The sequence below is a fragment of the Lithobates pipiens genome, unplaced genomic scaffold, assembly GCF_037356315.1.
Source record: "Lithobates pipiens isolate NorthernLeopardFrog02 unplaced genomic scaffold, aLitPip1_a1.2 Scaffold_30, whole genome shotgun sequence".
In the NCBI taxonomy this organism is placed as follows: Eukaryota; Metazoa; Chordata; class Amphibia; order Anura; family Ranidae; genus Lithobates; species Lithobates pipiens.
Window position 1 is genome coordinate 94,895,359 of NW_027507791.1, and position 17,689 is coordinate 94,913,047.

A 17,689-nucleotide genomic window follows, 5' to 3' on the forward strand; every position below is an offset into this window, starting at 1 on the left:
GGTCACCTTGAAAGTATTTCCCTTTGCTTCGCAGAAGAGAACCCAATTATCTTCATCCTTCACAATACAAACTAAAGACAGCACGACAATGAATCCTCCATGATGTTGACAGTACAACATTATTAGTGACGAGATTTTTTTCTACAGAATACATACTATTCCACTGTATAAATAATACAGTTTTGAAGATGTATCCTAGTATGAAAAAAGAGTCATTGAGAAATAAAGGGGACTGCTGGGTGACAGCTATACATATGAAGACAATATAAGCTTTTAGCTTATTGCACAAAATGAATATAGGCCCAGATGATACAACACTAGGATGGATGAGACCACCCAAACTACAGCACCCCCAGTACCCGTGACTGGGAAATCCTGGCCTTTTAGTTCTCATGTCACACACTTTAATATCAGTGAACAAGGTTGGGCATTGCTATAAAATCAATACTAGATCCATCTACTCACACTTGCTGAAAAATCACATCTTGCCTTCTTCAGTTGCTGTATATGATAAAGGTCTCAACATTTACAGCTGTAAGTTTACAGGTCATTGTAAACTTCTGATATGCATGGAAGGATGCCTTCACCAGCTCATAGCAACTGTTAAGGTGGGAACACAGAGTATAGGGTAGTGGTCTCCAAACTGTGGCCCTTTATTTGCCATTATGTGGCCCTTGGGGCCCTATTTCCCCCACTCCTACAAATCACTATCCTCTCACGTACACCAACGATAGGGCACTCTTTCTCCTAATACCAATGATGGGGATTATTCTACCTACTAATAGCAATGAGGGGGCACTCTTCCTCCAACTAATACCAACAATGAGGCACCATTTCTCCCATTGACACCAACAATGGGTCACTATTTCTCCACAGACATGAGGCCCTATCCCTAAAACTGACACCAGTGCTTTGGACTTTTTCTCCCACAGACACCAGCAATGAAGCCTTGTGTCTCCCATTGCTACCAACAGTGGGGTACTATTCCTCCTACCAATACCAATGATGGGGCACTATTCATCTTACTAATACCAATGATGGGGCACCTTCCTCCTGCTAATACCAATGATGGAGCACTTTTCCTCCTACTAATGCCAATGATGGGGATTATTCCTCCTACTAATACCAATGATGTGGCACTCTTCCTCCTACTAATACCAACAATGAGGCACTATTTCTCCCACTGACACGAGGCCCTATCCCTCAAACTGACACCAGTGCTTTTTCCCCCATAGACACCAGCAATGGAGCCCTGTGTCTCCCATTGCTACCAAGAGTGGGGAACTATTCCTCCTAATACCAATGATGGGGCACTATTCCTCCTACTAATACCAATGATGGGGCACTATTCCTCCTACTAACACCAATGATGGGGCACTATTCCTCCTACTAACACCAATGATGGAGCACTATTCCTCCTACTAACACCAATGATGGGGCACTATTCCTCCTACTAACACCAATGATGGGGCACTCTTCCTCCTACTAACACCAATGATGGGGCACTATTCCTCCAACTAATACCAATGATGCGGCACTATTCCTCCCACTAATACCAGTGATGCAGCACTATTCCTCTCATTAACACCAATGATGGGACTCTCTTCCTCCTACTAATACCAATGATGGGGCCCTATTCCTCCAACTATATAACAATACCAATGGTAGGACATTGGTTACATCCGCTGATACCGGGCAATTTTCCACTCCCATTGGGCAAAGTACGGGCCCCCTAAAGTATGGAGGACAGTAAACAGGCACTTTGTTTGCAAAAATCAGAGACCCCTGGTATAGGGTATCAAGCTAAACCCCACTCCACATTGAAGTTTTGTTTCTTGGATTGAACTTACTCTTTTTCTATGGCTAATATTTGCTTTATGTACTGTGAAAAAATATGCCTTGAATACAATCTGTATAAAACTGATGAAAGATAGCCAGATAGGGAAGCTAGAAAGAATACATTTAAAAGTGCTATAAAAGAGGCACATATGTATTGCAAAGCACTGCATAGACACATATGTTTGCCAATATAAGAGCTGAGTTTTTACATACAAATTGCTTTAACAACACTAGACTGCATGTGATTGCCCTGTTTAATATATAACATTGATAGAGGTTTGTAATATTTTTGTTTATATTTTTACACTAAAAGAACCACGTTTAATAGGAGCAATGGTCATGCCGGCTAGTGTCACACTGGGCTGTTTATACCTTCCACCATTTTGGATCTGAACACCAAATAAATGTTGAATCCTGCTGTGAATTAGAGCTGGAACAACATACTCTACAGGTATGTATGTATTTCTATTGGTTTCTAACCACAACCAATATCATCTTTTGGTGCAGCCATCCATGGGTTGAATCATCTATTGTCTTAACTCTCATTAGGACTCCAGTGGAGGATTTCTCTATAACAGTTTCTAATCCTGCACCTCTCACAAGGTCATCCCCATTCAGCTCACAAATTTTATTATCATCAACACCATCATTCTACAACATCCTACTATTTTGGAATGGCTATCACAGAAGAACAGAATTTGGAATTTTAGTCCCCTGCAGCCTCCAGCGTATGACCAGTATATGTTTAGCCTTGCCCGCCACCACATAAGACTTGTTTTGGTGCAGTTGCTTCCTAATCAATCTACATTTTTAATTACTATCTGTACATTCCTTATTTAATCAAACTAATCAATATAAGTTCTGGTTCACGTGTTCTGTCTTGTGATGTTTCCCCTACCACATTCTAACAAGAAAAAACATCATGTCTGCACACTGCATGCTAAAGCAGGATAGGGGGGTTGAGGCCTGGAAACAATCAGTTTACTGTATTTTCTGGCATATAAGATGACCTTTTAAACTGGCCAAAAATCGGGGGTCATCTTATACGCCCAGTCAGCCCCTCGGATGCCTGCTGAGTGTTCGGTAATACTGCATGTAGCTTCGGCTACATACAGTATATACCACTGAGCCAATCCTGGTGAGCGATGTATTCAAATGAATACAGAGCCTGTTCGGATTGGAGTAACAACCTCTGCCAATCCGAGCAGGCTACTCTGTAGCCTGCTTGGATTGGCTTTGAGAAGTCAGAGAGGCACGGGCTGATGATGTTACAGCCTCTGCCAATCCAAGCAGGCTTTGTATTCATTAATCGAATACATCTCTCACTGTGATTGGCTCCAGCAAAAGCAGGAAGATAGATATGACGCCAGCTACAGCAAGAAGTAAGGAATATCAAGCATTGGAAGCCTCGGAAGGGAGGTCGTCTTATACGGTAAGTACAAGAAAAAAAAACGCTTAAACTGTAAGATTAGGGGGTCGTCTTATTTGCCAGTTAGCCTTATACACCGGCATATACGGTAGCTACTTTGCCAAATTATCGATCACTAGAAATGTAAGCAAACCAACTCTCTACTCTTAGTAGTTTGATTCTAGGTGCATGAACTGTAAGCACTCAGTACATTATTTCACAAATAAAAATGGCAAACTTGAAAGTTAGCAAAAATGAGGACCAAATCAGATTACACTGGCAGGCAGGATGGCATTCTGGAACATGCCATTATACAAGGGAATGTGTTACAGACAGTCAGCAACATTCTTTTTTGAGTGGCTGTGATTCTTGATTCTTTTTTGAGTGGCTGTGTGCCTCTCATGGTCCTAGGTCATGTTGAAAATGCACAAAACAGGTTCTGAATGTAACTGAGACTTTGGTTTTGTAGATAACATCTTTGTTGCTTGGCTAAATTCATATTTGAGAGAAGGCATCTAAAATCAGAAGCAATGAGAAAGTCCATCTGCCTACCTGGGTCCTTACGAACACCTAGACATCCTTTTAACTCTGTGAGTGAGATGGATTTGTCCTTGTTTAGATCACAGTAGTCAGTGAACTTCCTGGCACATTTCTTGGGCTTGGCTTTTTTCTTTACATATCTCTTGAAAGGTTTCATCTCCTTCTTATTGATGTCTTCACTGCCATTGCTGTCTAGCTGATTGAAGTACCAGAAAACCACACGTTCCTCCAGTGTGTGGTTGGGATCTGGTTCAGAGAATCTAAAGTAGGATATTTCAGTGATTATTTCATGTGTATTAGAGCCATGCAATCTTTACCAATGTAAAAAATTACCTTCAAAAACCTAACATTACAAATTGTGGACCATGAATAACTTCCACATACTTGGGCATCACTTGTAAACATCAGAGAACATAAATGTGAGGAAAAATGATATGCAAAAGCTTTCAATCCTTTTTTAAAAGTTTTAACTTTATTACTATTTAGTGATCCTGGGAGGCTAGAAATATAGTAGTAATATAATAGTTTTCAAAAGCCGACTTACAATACTGTGACAATAATCCAATGTCAGATTACTGATGGGTAAATAATGTAACGCTGATTTAGGGAAAGGCCACTTCTCTTCCTCCTCCTATAGGCCTCAGTCTAGCAACTGCTTCATCATCTTTATTTGCAATGAGACCCCCCCTTAAAAATTATTTAATTTTTGTGTTCATACACACTGCCCCCTCTAAACTGCACTCTAAAAGTTAATTTTTTTCGTGATTAAAATCTGCTCAAATGTGAAATGCATGATGGCGAGTCTTGGGGGGCATGCAGAAAATGGCTAACTGGGCTTGGTGAAGAACTGAATTCTTTCCAGACAATCTCTATAGCTCCTAAGAGATTAGGCCAGAAATAGTTGTTTAGAATAGAACCATAGAAGCTAGGATGATGCCGGTGTAAGTTTATATCACTATTGTTGTACAGAACCATAATGGGGTAGTTGTCAAATGCCAGATCACAAATATTCTAGCATTAGAGATCTGAATGACACGAGTAGATCTACCACTGGGAGTGGGTAGGATCTAATCTTGACTTAAATAGTCAAGTGGCGCTATGTGCAACTTGGGTCTGAGATCCAGTATCCTCCCAAGCACAAACAAAATCATTTTAAACCATGCACAGGTAGTTTTGTGCCATGCAAGGGGTTGTCACTTTCTTAGTTAGGTTTATATAATCACTTTGGTGGACATGGCAGGGTCACTTTAACTTTCTTTGATGAGAAATGTTATATGAGATTATATTACAGATAGGTAGAATCGTTTTTTTAGATAAAAACAGTGCTTAGCAGAGTTCTTTAATGTTTTAGCACAGGAATACAGGTTTTCTCAGCAAGATACAGTTTGTGTGGTTAATGCCTAAGGGGATAGCTATAGACACACTTACACTGTCCTGCCTTTTGGTTTCCCTTAAGAGCTATAAAAGTAAAATTCTTGGCAGTCCTACATGTTAAGTCTCTTCATAAATGTGACCACAAAACACTGCTTTAAAGATTTTCCTAGAGCCCCATACCACACAGACTGAGTGACTCAGATAACACAAAGTTTAATAGGATGTTATGCTGAGTTGTTAATAAATGCAACTGCTAGTTTTGGAGATATGATAGTATTTTAGTGTTTTACATTGATTTAAGGTCCATGCCCAGCTTGTATTTGACGACTAACCTGCCACCTGCTGCTGGGGCAGCAGAGTTGATGGCTTGAACCATATCTGTAGTGAGAGCATCCAGCAAACTTGTGATAAACTCCAGTTTCTTCCCGTCCGGACATCCTGTTGAATATAAAAATATGCATCAAAGTGTGTGAACCCTGTACTTTTGTGGATTTCTTATAAAATTTCATTTTTTTTAAATTTTTTCCATTGCAAATTTTGTTTGCCAATATTTCACATTATTTTCTCCAGTCTATTATTTTGAAAGGTCTCTTACCTGGGCCCTGTCATTTAAGGTTCCCATATACTGGGCTTCCTTACATGGCTCAAGTAGAGGAGCCTGACTTTTCTCAAAGACGCACGATATAGGTTAAAGAAACTACCTGTGTTGTTTTTCCCACTGCTATTGCCAGAAGTACCGTAATTGAAGTAATTGGAAGCTTGTAGCCTTAGTGCTACCTGATGCTTAGCTCAGTATACCCTTTTCAGTCCTTTGATGTTATGGAGGTCTCATTTAGGTGTTAAAACACAGGCCAATTGCCACATGTTTGTACCCATATAAATGTACCTCTAGTTTGATAACTGAAGAGACATTGATCGCTTGGCAGTTTAACACAACCTAGTTTCGGGTTGAGGTTAAATAGGTTTGGCAACTGGTTACCCAGGCACTAAATGTGGCATTGTGGGAAGAAAGCAGAATGTTAATGTATGCCCATACCTAGAAATATTGGGACTTTTACCAAGGAGCTAATTAGAGCAGCAGATTGCAGCAGGACAGTAAGTATAGGCATTGGCATATGCATACTATATAGTGGGAGGGTAATTGCAGACTTTTTTAGAGTACAGATGCGCTAAATAAAGTGTGTGCATCCCCCCCAAAAAAGGTTATAGATTTGTTTTAAGAATCAGTGGTTTATTGAACTTTATATCAACTTGCTAGATTGTAATTTAGTATTTTTTTATGATTTAAGAACATACTAAGGGGTATCCTGCATCTTTGTTCACCTTTCTGTGTGTGTTGTTAGGCATAGGAAGGATAATGTACAGTGGTGTTTACCATCACCTGAACTCTGCCACACTAGTTTATAGCTAGGAGGGCTAATAACACTCTCCTACTTCTATGGAGTGTCTTCCTTGCTGATCGGACCAGCAAAGTGTTATTTATCAGTGAAGGAGCAATGCTTTATCAGAAGTCAAGTGCTCTATTAAGCTTATTACAGGATAGCTAATCTGACAGATATCACTGTGATGTAGAATTCATCACCAGACCACATCGGTCAAGCCCATCAAAGAAAGGTGGCAACACTAGCAACATCAGACCTACAAAGAGCAAAGCATATCATGGCTGATATCAAGGAAAGGCAGCAATCCTGGCACCACCAGATGTCTGAATTGTATTGCTGTAGCCCAGGGGTGTCAAACTCAATTTCATTGTGGGCTGCATCAGCAATATGATTGTCCTCAAAGGGGCCGGTTGTATCTGTAAGATTAGATGTCCAGCGCATCCCTTCCCCTGAGTTCAAGAGCCACCCCACCATCAGAAGTGGAGTCCTCTACTCTCCCTAACATCACAGTGCACACCCTACTTATGCTGCTGCTGGGAAGAAGCTGGATGCATTGCTTGAAAGCAGAAAGTAGGGGTCTGGAGCTGCAGCAGAGGTGTGAGGGCCACATGAAATGGCCTGCAGGGCTGGTTTCAGCCCGCGGGCCTTGTGTTTAACACCTGTGCTGTAGCCAGTACAGCTCTATGGCATAATTGACAGGCGTATTTTGGCACTGTATATTCACAAACAAGAAGCCGTTAACTTGGTGAACTCTTCATTGTAGAATCTTTATTGTCTACATATCAATGCATACAGTGTCTAAAATGCTACTGTGTTTCAGTTGCAACAGCCTTTCTCATAGCAGAATTGGTGTGAATGTGCCATACTGAGGAATGGAACCTTCCAGCCTGAGCACGGCTTCCAGCCACTGAAGTCTGATTAAGCAGTTAAGCTAGGGTATACCATTTTTCTCTTACTTTGGCATTGTGTCCCATTTACTGAATTCCTCTATGCAGTATGTATACCAGATTGTTCACGAAGAAACATTTATAGAGTGAACAAGAACAATAAATCAATATTGGTGAAATGCCCTTTAATCACTTTATGGTTGTGGGGTGGGCCTAATGCAGGAGACAATGAATGAAGCCTCTGGCTGAGGAGTCTGCAAACCACACAAATACTGTACCTGCTCTGCATGCCTTCATACTACAACCTGCATCATACATGTGAATTAAGAAAATACATGTGTACATGAAATGTGTTCATATTTACTTGGCTAATCCCATAACCCCATATATAGTCTTCTTTATTATTCGGTATTTGAATCCATTGACTTTTAGACTATTAGAAATAAATCAAACTCATTTGGCTTTCATTATGGTTTTTAGCTGGTCGCAGTGAACAAGGCAATTTTGCATTTATCCCTGAGCTGCTCTTAGTTCTATTCTCCTTGCAACATCAACAGTGTTCTAATCCATGTAAGAAGGTCAGATTCTCATACAATGAGCTGAGATTGAGAACAGAGCAGAGAGAAGCACAGATGCTTTTCATTTCAGCTGTCGGTGTAACTTATGGACCAAGCACTGCTTTTGTTAGAAGAATTTCTTAGCTTGTGCTACTTTACATCAGGGTGCTGGCGGACATAAGCAGCCCTTCGTAACCCCTTCAGTGCTGCACAAGAAGAATCATTTGTCAAACACAAAAAACTGAGCTGTTGACTTGCAACGGGTTTACGTCTCTGTATTGCACATTTTCTCCAATGTGACATATTCCAAACTAAAATTCTGCTGGATAAGTAGAGCTACTGAGGGAAAGGGTTTTAAAAGTTAGGAGTTTTCATCCCTCGCTAAATATATAATTTAGCGACCTAGGTTGTGTATATAGGAGAAGAAAAAAAAAATGACTGTGTAAAAATATTTCAAACCATCTTTAGAGGTGCATGGCTGCTTTTGGCATGATTAGGTGACCATATAATAGCATGTTTATGAGGCACAGTGAGACTATTGTTTAGGGGATAAAACAATTATCCATTGACAAGGGACTGTCTGAGTTTTCTCCTTCCTTTGTTCTGCATTACCTAAATAGAAATGCTCATTTGACTTCAGCATTTACGTTCTCGGTAGAAGCTGTGTCTGCTGTGGGAGGCATGCCCTTACCCATACCTCGGAAATCAGGTGTTGTCAGAATGCAACCACACATACTCAATTCATTTAATATTATATCCTTGCACAAGTTGGGGATCATGTAAATGTAAGAAGAGCTCTAACAACACAAACAAGTGCCTCTGTAGGAGAGTAACAGGTGGCATTTCTTACCTTCATTTGGAAGTCAGAAATCACAAACCTTTTTCTCTCTTTCTCAACAGTGGTTGAACTGGATGGACTTGTGTCTTTTTTCAACCTAACTATGTAACAGCATAGCCGTGACATGTATGTCACAGTGGATATTCCACTGTGACATACATGTAGGGCTAGGCTAAAATTTGGATTCTTGCAAGGGTAGGCATATCAGTTCATACACAAACTCACCTGTGACATATTAACATACTTTTTGTTAACGTAACGCAGTGTATCTTGTGTATGAGATATGCAAAATCCTTTAAAGTGATTTAACCTCCCTGGCGGTATGATTATTTCAGATTTTTGATGCTGAAAGCGGTACAATTGTTTTGCATGGAAATTTGGCGTTTTATATTGTAGGCCTGCAATTCTTAGGAATAACTCACTTAAATCTGTCCAAACCAGAGTCTAATAGACATCTCAGGTATGATAAAGTTTGAAACACAAAATCATAAATTATAATATAATAAATAACTATAAATAATTATAACAAATAATAATAATAAAAATTATTCAATAATTTAATCAAATCAAAAAACACTGAAATTTGCTCAGTTGCAGAATTGTCGCTGTAGTCAGTGATTGATGACGGATTTCCCCACAAATCACTATCGATCAATTCTACGAGTGATTCTAATTTATTATCACCGTTTTCTAGCTGGTATAAAACCACTTTTGATGTAAAGGGACACTTTTTGGTTGCTATGGACAATCTCCAGTTTCCAGGCAGAAAGAACAGTTTTTATAATATAAAACTGCATGCGGGACACTGGACAAACCACTAGGGACAAAAGGGAGGTGAAATCATTTGAAACAGTAAGGTAATCTGTAAGATTATAGTGTACTGTATGCGTTGTGTTTTAAACTTTTTGAATTTGGCGCCATGCTCCGTCCCCGTGCGTTGCAACAATTGCAGGGAACGGAGCCCGGCACTGTGATAGATCGAGCGGAGGACACAGCTTGCACACACAGGATCCTGCGATGCGATCTCGAGTGTGGCTCAGAGTTACAGCTTTTGGTACTGAAAATTCATCCCGAGCCACATTCAGGAATACCGCTAAGGAGGTTAAATAATAGACATGTTATACTTACATGCTCTGTGCAATGGTTTAGCACAGAGCAGCTCAGATTCTCCTCTTCTAGGTGTGCCACCATAGGAAACAGCTTCCTATGGTGGCACACCTGAGGGCTCAAACCCGAACCACGCTGACTGCATCTATAAACACAGACAGCAAGGCTTGGCCCAGTCCTCTACCCCCTTGTCAGAAGCTTTGACTGACAACAGGAGCCAATGGCCCTTGATGTTGCCTCTCTGTCCTGTCAGAAGGGAGGGATCAGAAAGAGCTGCTGCTCTTGGGCACAGCCCTGGATTAAGAATGGGTTTAGGTAAGTATAAAGAAGGGGCTGGGGGATCCTATGCACAGACTTTTTTTTACCTTAAATCTGTAAGGTGAAATTACACTGGACCCTCTCCCAGTCCTGCTGTATCTAAGGCCGGCAAACTCCCACACTGACACATCATATAGCCGCTTTACCGATCCGGGGGAACTGAAATCCCTTCAGCTTTCTCTCCTCTTCTCCCCTGCTGACAGGATGGGCTATGCATGTTCTAATCTGTCGGCGCAGCCCATGTGACAGCGCTGACCAAGTAGAATGCGTCCTATATGTACCTTTACGAAGTATGTTTAGGAGATTAAGTCATGGGGGATTTCAGGTCCCCAGACCAGTAAAGCGGCTATTCGATGCGTCAGCACGGGAGATCGCCAGCCTCAGGGTCCAGTGTAACAGATTTTTATGTAAAGATCAACTTACCCTTGAACCACTTTACCCCCTTCCTGACCAGAACACTTTTTCGATGTTGTACCCAAACAAAATTGATGTCCTCTTTTCCCCACAAATAGAGCTTTCTTTTGGTGGTATTTGATCTCCTCTGCATTTTTATTTTTTACGCTCTAAACAAAAAAAAGAGCGACAATTTTGAAAAAAAGCGCAATATTTTTTACTTTTTGCTTTAATAAATATCCCCCAAAAATATATATATATATAAACCTTTTTTTCCTCAGTTTAGGCCGATATGTATTCTTCTACATATTTTTGGTAAAAAAAAATTGCAATAATTGTATATTGATTGGTTTGCACAAAATTTATAGTGTCTACAAAGTAGGAGTTTTATGGCATTTTTATTTTACATTTTTTTTTATTAGTAATGGCGGCGAGCTGCGATTTTTATTGGGACTGCGACGTTATGGAGGACACATCGGACCCTTGACAATATTTGGGGACCATTGTCATTTATACAGCGATCCATGCTATACAAATGCATTGATTACTGTGTAAATGAAACTAGCAGTAAAGGGGTTAACCACTGGGGGGGGGGGTGAAGGGGTAAAGTGTGCCCTAGGGAGTGATTCTAACTGTGGGGGGAGGGGCTACACCTCATAACAGCGATCACTGCTCTTGATGACAGAGAGCAGTGATCTGTCCTGTCATTAGGCAGAACGGGGAAATGCTTTATCTACAAATGCGCCTCCCCTTTCTACCTCTCCATGACACAATCTGTCCACGGGACCTGCGGTCAGGGTTATGGAGACCACGGCGGGCCGTTTCTTAAAGGGGACGTACCACCCTTTTGCCCACCAGAGCCATTCTGCCGACGTAAATCGGTGTGCACTGGTCAACAAGCGGTTAATGCATAGAGTGCATTAGGGTAAAAACTTTCTGGGTTTACAATCCACATTAAGCAGACATTCTAATTAAACACAGAAATTCAAGAGATGTTCACCCATGCAGCTTTAGTGCTGCACAAATGAGCTAGTTACAAAAATCAATGAAACATTCCCATGCTTAAAGAGGAAGTAAACCCTAATGGGTTTACTTCCTCTTTCATTCCCTGCAAAGGCAAAGCATAATGGACTACTATGCATCGCATAGTAGTCCATTATGTGTCACTTACCTGACACAGGAGCCAGCGAAGTCGCCGCTGTCCCCTGTAGTCCGGCGCATTCATCTTCTCGGCGGGGTCTCGCAGCTCCGCCGCTGTCATTCGGCGAAGCCGCGATGACGTCACTTCCGCACATGCACACGGGAGCCGAAACGCGTGGCATCTCCGTCATTAACGATGCCGCGCTCAGTGCGCCTGCGTGCCACTGTCTACGGCGCATGCGCCATAGACAGCGGTGCCTGTCTTGAGGCAAATATCTCCTAAACCGTATATGTTTAGGAGATATTTCTTGGACCTACAGGTAAGCCTTAATCTAGGCTTACCTGTAGGTCAAAGTGTGTTGTAAGGGTTTACAACCACTTTAAAGCAGAACTAAAAGCAAAACTCTTATTTTCACTTTGGGTGGGTTCACTCACAGTCTCTGCTGTAATTTACCCCACGGGTGTTCTATCGAGTTGAGGTCAGGACTCCACCCCAAACTCACTCATCCATTTCTTTATGGACCTTGCTTTGTGCACTGGTCCAAATCATTTGGTGGAGGGGGGATTATGGTATGGGATTGTTTTGTTTTTCGGGTGTTTGGCTTTGCCCCTTAGTTCCAGTGAAGGGAACTCTTAAGGCGTCAGCATACCAAGTCATTTTGGAAAATGTCATGCTCCCAACTTTGTGGGAACAGTTTGGGGATGGCCGCTTCCTGTTCCAACATGACTGTGCACCAGTGCACAAAGCAAGGCCCATAAAGAGATGGATGAGCTAGTTTGGGGTGGAGGAACTTAACTGGCCTGCACAGAGCCCTGACCTCAACCCGATAGAAACCCTTTGGGATGAATTAAAGGGGATACTGCGAGCCAGGCCTTCTCATGTGTAAAGGAAGGTGTCTTAATCTTTTGGTAATATAGTGTATGTGCTTTACTCAGGATTTCATGACTGAGGTTTCTCATCCAACATCAGTGCCTGATCTGACAAATGCGCTTCTGGAAGAATGGTCAAACATTCCCATAGACACACTCCTAAACCTTGTGGACAGCCTTCCCAGAAGAGTTGAAGCTGTTATAGCTGCAAAGTGTGGGCCAACTCAATATTGAATCCTATGGACTAAGACTGGGATGCCATTAATGTAGTTAATTTGTGTGTAAAGGCAGGTGTCCCAATACTTTTGGTAATATAGTGTATATCTGTAGGGTTTACTTATCTCTCTCCAAAGCTCTAAGTGTCATTTCCCTTTGGTGCTTCTTCCTCTTATCAGCATGAGTCACTTCTGAGAAGTTTTACCAACACATGAGATAAAATTTGTGTTGGGAGGGAGTGGTTGGAAGAGCTCAGAATGGAGCTCGACTATTCACAACATAGTTCTTCAGCTGTGTGGAGGGGGTGTGTTCCTTTCCTCCAATCAGCTCTCACACACTAACTGCAGTCTCCCCACCCACTCCTCTGTGCTCCTGACAGTTGAAGAAAGATTTTTAACACAATCTGCACTTTTGAAAGGATGTAGGGAGAAGACTGCAGATAAACAAGTAATACATCTGTAGGAGGATGCGTTTTATCTTTGTGTATCATTTGAGGCTGTTCACTTCACTGGGTATATGTGAGGGTTTACAACCACTTTAACCACTTGCCGACCAGCCATCACAGTTTTACTGCGGCAGAATGGCATGGCTGGGCGAAACGATGTTATGCAACGTCGCTTCACCCTGTGGCCACTAGGGGCGCGCGCTGCTTGCCCCAGAGCCGATGTGAGTGCCCGTGGTCGCGATGTCCGCCGGGCTCTTGTGATCGCTCGTGACACACCAAGAACCGGGATCTGTGTGTGTAAACACATAGATCCCGGTTCTCTGTGAGGAGAAGAGACTGAGCGTGTGTTCATACAAAGTATGAACAGTGATCTGTAATCTCCCCTAGACAATCCTATCCTCCCTTCATTTAGAACAGAGAGGGAACACGGTTAACCCTTGATCGCCCCATAGTGTTAAGCCCTTTACCTGCCAGTGATGTTTTTACAGTAATCAATGCATTTTTATAGCACTGATCGCGGTATAAATGATAATGGTCCCAAAAATGTGTCAAAAGTGTCCACCATAATGTCGTAGTCCCGATAAAAATCGCAGATCACCGCCATTACTAGTAAAAAAAAAAAACGAACAAAATTAAAAATGCTATAAATCTATCCCCTATTTTGTAGGCGCTATAACTTTTGTGCAAACCAATCAATATATGCTTATTGTGTTTTTCATTACCAAAAATATGTAGAATACATCTTAGCCTAAACTGAAAAAAATTAGCTTTTTTTTTAAAAAAAGAAAAAAAAAATGGGGATATTTATTATAGCAAAAAGTACAAAATATTGTGTTTTTTCAAAATTGTTGCTCTTTTTTTGTTTTAGTGCAAAAAATAAAACCCGCAGAGATGATCAAATACCACCAAAAGAAATCTGTATGTGTGGGGAAAAAAGGACATCAATTTTGTTTGGGTGCATCGCCGCACGACCGGGCACTTGCCAGTTAACCACTTGAGATCCGCGCTATAGCCGAATGACGGCTACAGCGCGGATCTCCTTTTCCAGGATGACGTCAATAGACGTAGTCCCGTGCACGAGCGGCCTGAGGGGCGCGCGCGGCGTGCTCTGTGATCGGCGAGTCTACGAGACTCGCCTGATCACCAATCCGTGCAAGGGGTCGATCCCGACCCCTTATCACGTGATCAGCTGTCAGCCAATGACAGCTGATCATGTGATATAACGGAGCCGGTAATCGGCTATTATTCCTCCTCACGCTGACAGCGCGAGGAGAAAAAAAGAAAGCCGATCACCGGCGGCCGTGATCGGGACATCAGTCCCGATCACGGCCAGCCCTGCCAGTGCCCACCTGCCCCCTGCCAGTGCCCACCTGCCCCCTCATAACTATCATCAGCGCACTTCAATGAAGGAGAAAAATGACCTGTTTGCAAAATTTTATAACAAACTATTAAACATGATTTTTTTTTTTTTGCATCTTTTTTTGTTTGTTTGCAAAAAATAAAACTCCCAGCTGTGATTAAATACCACCAAAAGAAAGCTCTATTTGTGGGAAAAAAAATGATAAAAATTTCATTTGGGTACAGTGTTGTATGCCCGCGCAATTGTCATTCAAAGTGCATCAGCGCTGAAAGCTGAAAATTGGTCTGGGACTGAGGGGGGTTTAAGTGGCCAGTAAGCAAGTGGTTAAAGCCGAATCGCAAAAAATGGCCCGGTCATTCGGCAGCCAAATCTTCCAGGGCTGAAGCAATTAAGGTAGTGATTCCATCACTTGTCTAACATGGCAGCACCTCTTCATTACCTCCCACTAATGTTGAAAAAGGAAATATGTTGTAGAATAGTATAGTAAATAGACTCTGCAAGATGGCATATGAGTATAATAAATTATAGATAAAAGCAAAAGCTAATGCGGATGCACTATTTTTACCTTTTAAAATGTTTGGATTAAAAAAAATATATTCTTTTGTTCTGCTTTAAAGCAGATTGATCTTCTGGAGTTATATTACCACTGATCTCATTGTGAAAACAAGATTTATTTTAGCAAAGGGATGCAGAATGGCATACACGTGTGGATTGGTTTATTTATCTCGAACCCCGTAAATCATATTGATAGCGCAAATGTTTAAAATGCCAGATGATCCGTATTCATATCTAGAATGCACGCAAACTAGGTACAAGTGCAGAGTCAACGAAAAAGGCAAACTGTGCACATTTAGTAGGTTTAGTTATACAAAATGGCAAAAAATACTTAAAAAGAAAATATTATTACTTTTGGGTGCCTGTATAACACTGCAGATTTATAATGCACACAGCCCTGGCTTATACTTTCTAACACAGCCTTCCACAGAAAAGGTGTTTTAAGCAATACAAATGACCCAACCAGAGACTTTATCCCCAAGCAGATCTTTCATACGTATTATTCAGAATGGACACGCTCTTATTTCAAACAAGGCTTTCCAGCAACATTTTCTCCTGTGTAGAGTTTACAGAATGACTGGTGGAGTCCAGGTGTTTGAGGTTAAAAACTGGCAGACTTGCCAAGACAAACTGAAAAAAAATGTATACGATTCAGAAAAGGCTGTGAAATCCATTCTATATGTTACTGCCAGTAACTATGCAGATAATGTAACAGCTCAATTTATCCTTTTGATATAAATGTTACCGCTTATATTTATTTTATTTGTACTACTATATGGGGGAAAAGCCAAATGTACGGTAAGTATAATTTTTGTTGAAATCTTGGCCAGTATGCACAGAGGAGAAATACTATAAATTACAGCTGTGTCTCCACCTATTTTATTATACCCGCCTGCATAGATCTAGAAGAAACTACAGTTTTGTTATAAACGCCTGAGAACTTCACAACACTCTTTTTTATAAACAGTAATATTAAAAGCAGCCAAGGAACTGTTAAAAAAAAAAAAAAAAAAAAAAAAAAAAAAAAAAAGCAGGTTCAACCTTATAAGGAGCTTGTGAAAATCACCAGCCTTATATTTATTAGCAATTTATATTACTTTAAAATAAACCTGTTCTGGGTCACGCAAAATAAAGTGACCGTGCAGCTGCACACCAGGAACCCTCCAATGATGAACAGTACCCTTAGCACCCCTGCCCACCGTCCCGACTTGTCACTGCATGCCTATTGAAAAGCACGATCCTCCAGGTATCAGGAAACCTGGCAAAAACGATCTTTCATCCCACAACCTGGTGCCTACTCCCATGCTTGAGCACTGGCACAAGTAGTGCATGAAAGGTGTGTTTAGCCATTTGCAAAAATGAGGCCATGACACAGTGAAGCTAAACTCCAAGAAAAAAAACATGATTTCAGGATCTCAGTTTTATATTACCATACATGTCCTACCTACTGTACACCCTATAGCATCTTCCGTTAACAAGTTTTAACATCCTTAACATAAAATCAAGGTATTGGCACTTAACCATCTATTGGCTTGCTTAGTAACCCCTTTTTTACCCAGCTTGCTTACAATGGGCAATGACTTCCTAGATACAGAAGCCCAAGGAGTCACTAAAAAGCATTCATCCGCCAGGATCGCTTCCTACACAGAAGTACTGCAAACCAATATTTGACCCAAAGGATTCTCATATATACTGAAAGGAGATCCATCCTGGAAACCTTGTGAAACTAACCTATAAACACAATAGTGTGGGGCTATGGGCAAGAGCTTTAGTTGTTGGAGGACACAGGGATCTGTTGGTATGGATCGAGGGTCCCGAGTCATTTTCCAAGACCAGACAGTTAGAGTCTGGCAGACATTGTCACTATGACAAGTTGCATAGCAGGGCCTAGAAAAAGGCCAACAAGGCTTTGGAAATCTTGTCTGAACATTTATCCAGAGTCATTAAGCACTAGAATATTCTCATCAGGGACCATTAGGGTTTTTTAAGACAGGAAATAGCTGGGTGCATGAGGACACTCAGTGTCTTCGGAAAATCCTCCTCAATGGGATATTGCTGAGAAAAACACTTTTTGGGTTAAAAAATCTTTCAAGAATGAGGTCAGTCACAGTACAATACAGGCTGTAAAAGTGAGTGTACAAGAAATGTTTTAGCAGGCTGAGACATTTTTAGGGAACCCTGCCTGGGTTGACCAAGGCCAACTAGGTCAAGGCAAGTGTGCACTGCATCAGTAAGAATTGAAATAGTATCCTTTACACATGAACCAAGTCCTCTGAACCAGGCAATGTACCATTCTCATCCTCCTTTTTGGTAATGCAGAAGCAATCAGACGATTGGAGATGGACTCTAAAATAGAGGAAGATCGGGCCTAGTTGCAGATTGCGGCCCATAATATCACTGAATGTTTCCCATAAATTCAGACACAGTGGCAGAAAATTCCTCTCTCGATAAGTAGAAGCA

The 17,689-nt window shown here is 41.3% G+C and overlaps 1 protein-coding gene across 11 annotated transcripts in view; it reads right to left on the reverse strand.

The window, feature by feature from the left end:
* SMOC1 (SPARC related modular calcium binding 1) overlaps positions 1 to 17,689 on the reverse strand; it is a 273,199-nt gene that overhangs the window by 16,631 nt on the left and 238,879 nt on the right. For all 11 annotated transcript variants that reach the window (XM_077464635.1, XM_077464636.1, XM_077464634.1 and 8 more), the window contains 2 exons: positions 5,494 to 5,599; positions 3,800 to 4,047 (listed from right to left, as the gene is read on the reverse strand). In XM_077464635.1, the coding sequence (XP_077320761.1) occupies positions 3,800 to 4,047; positions 5,494 to 5,599 (354 nt within the window). The remainder of the gene's footprint in view (positions 1 to 3,799; positions 4,048 to 5,493; positions 5,600 to 17,689) is intronic.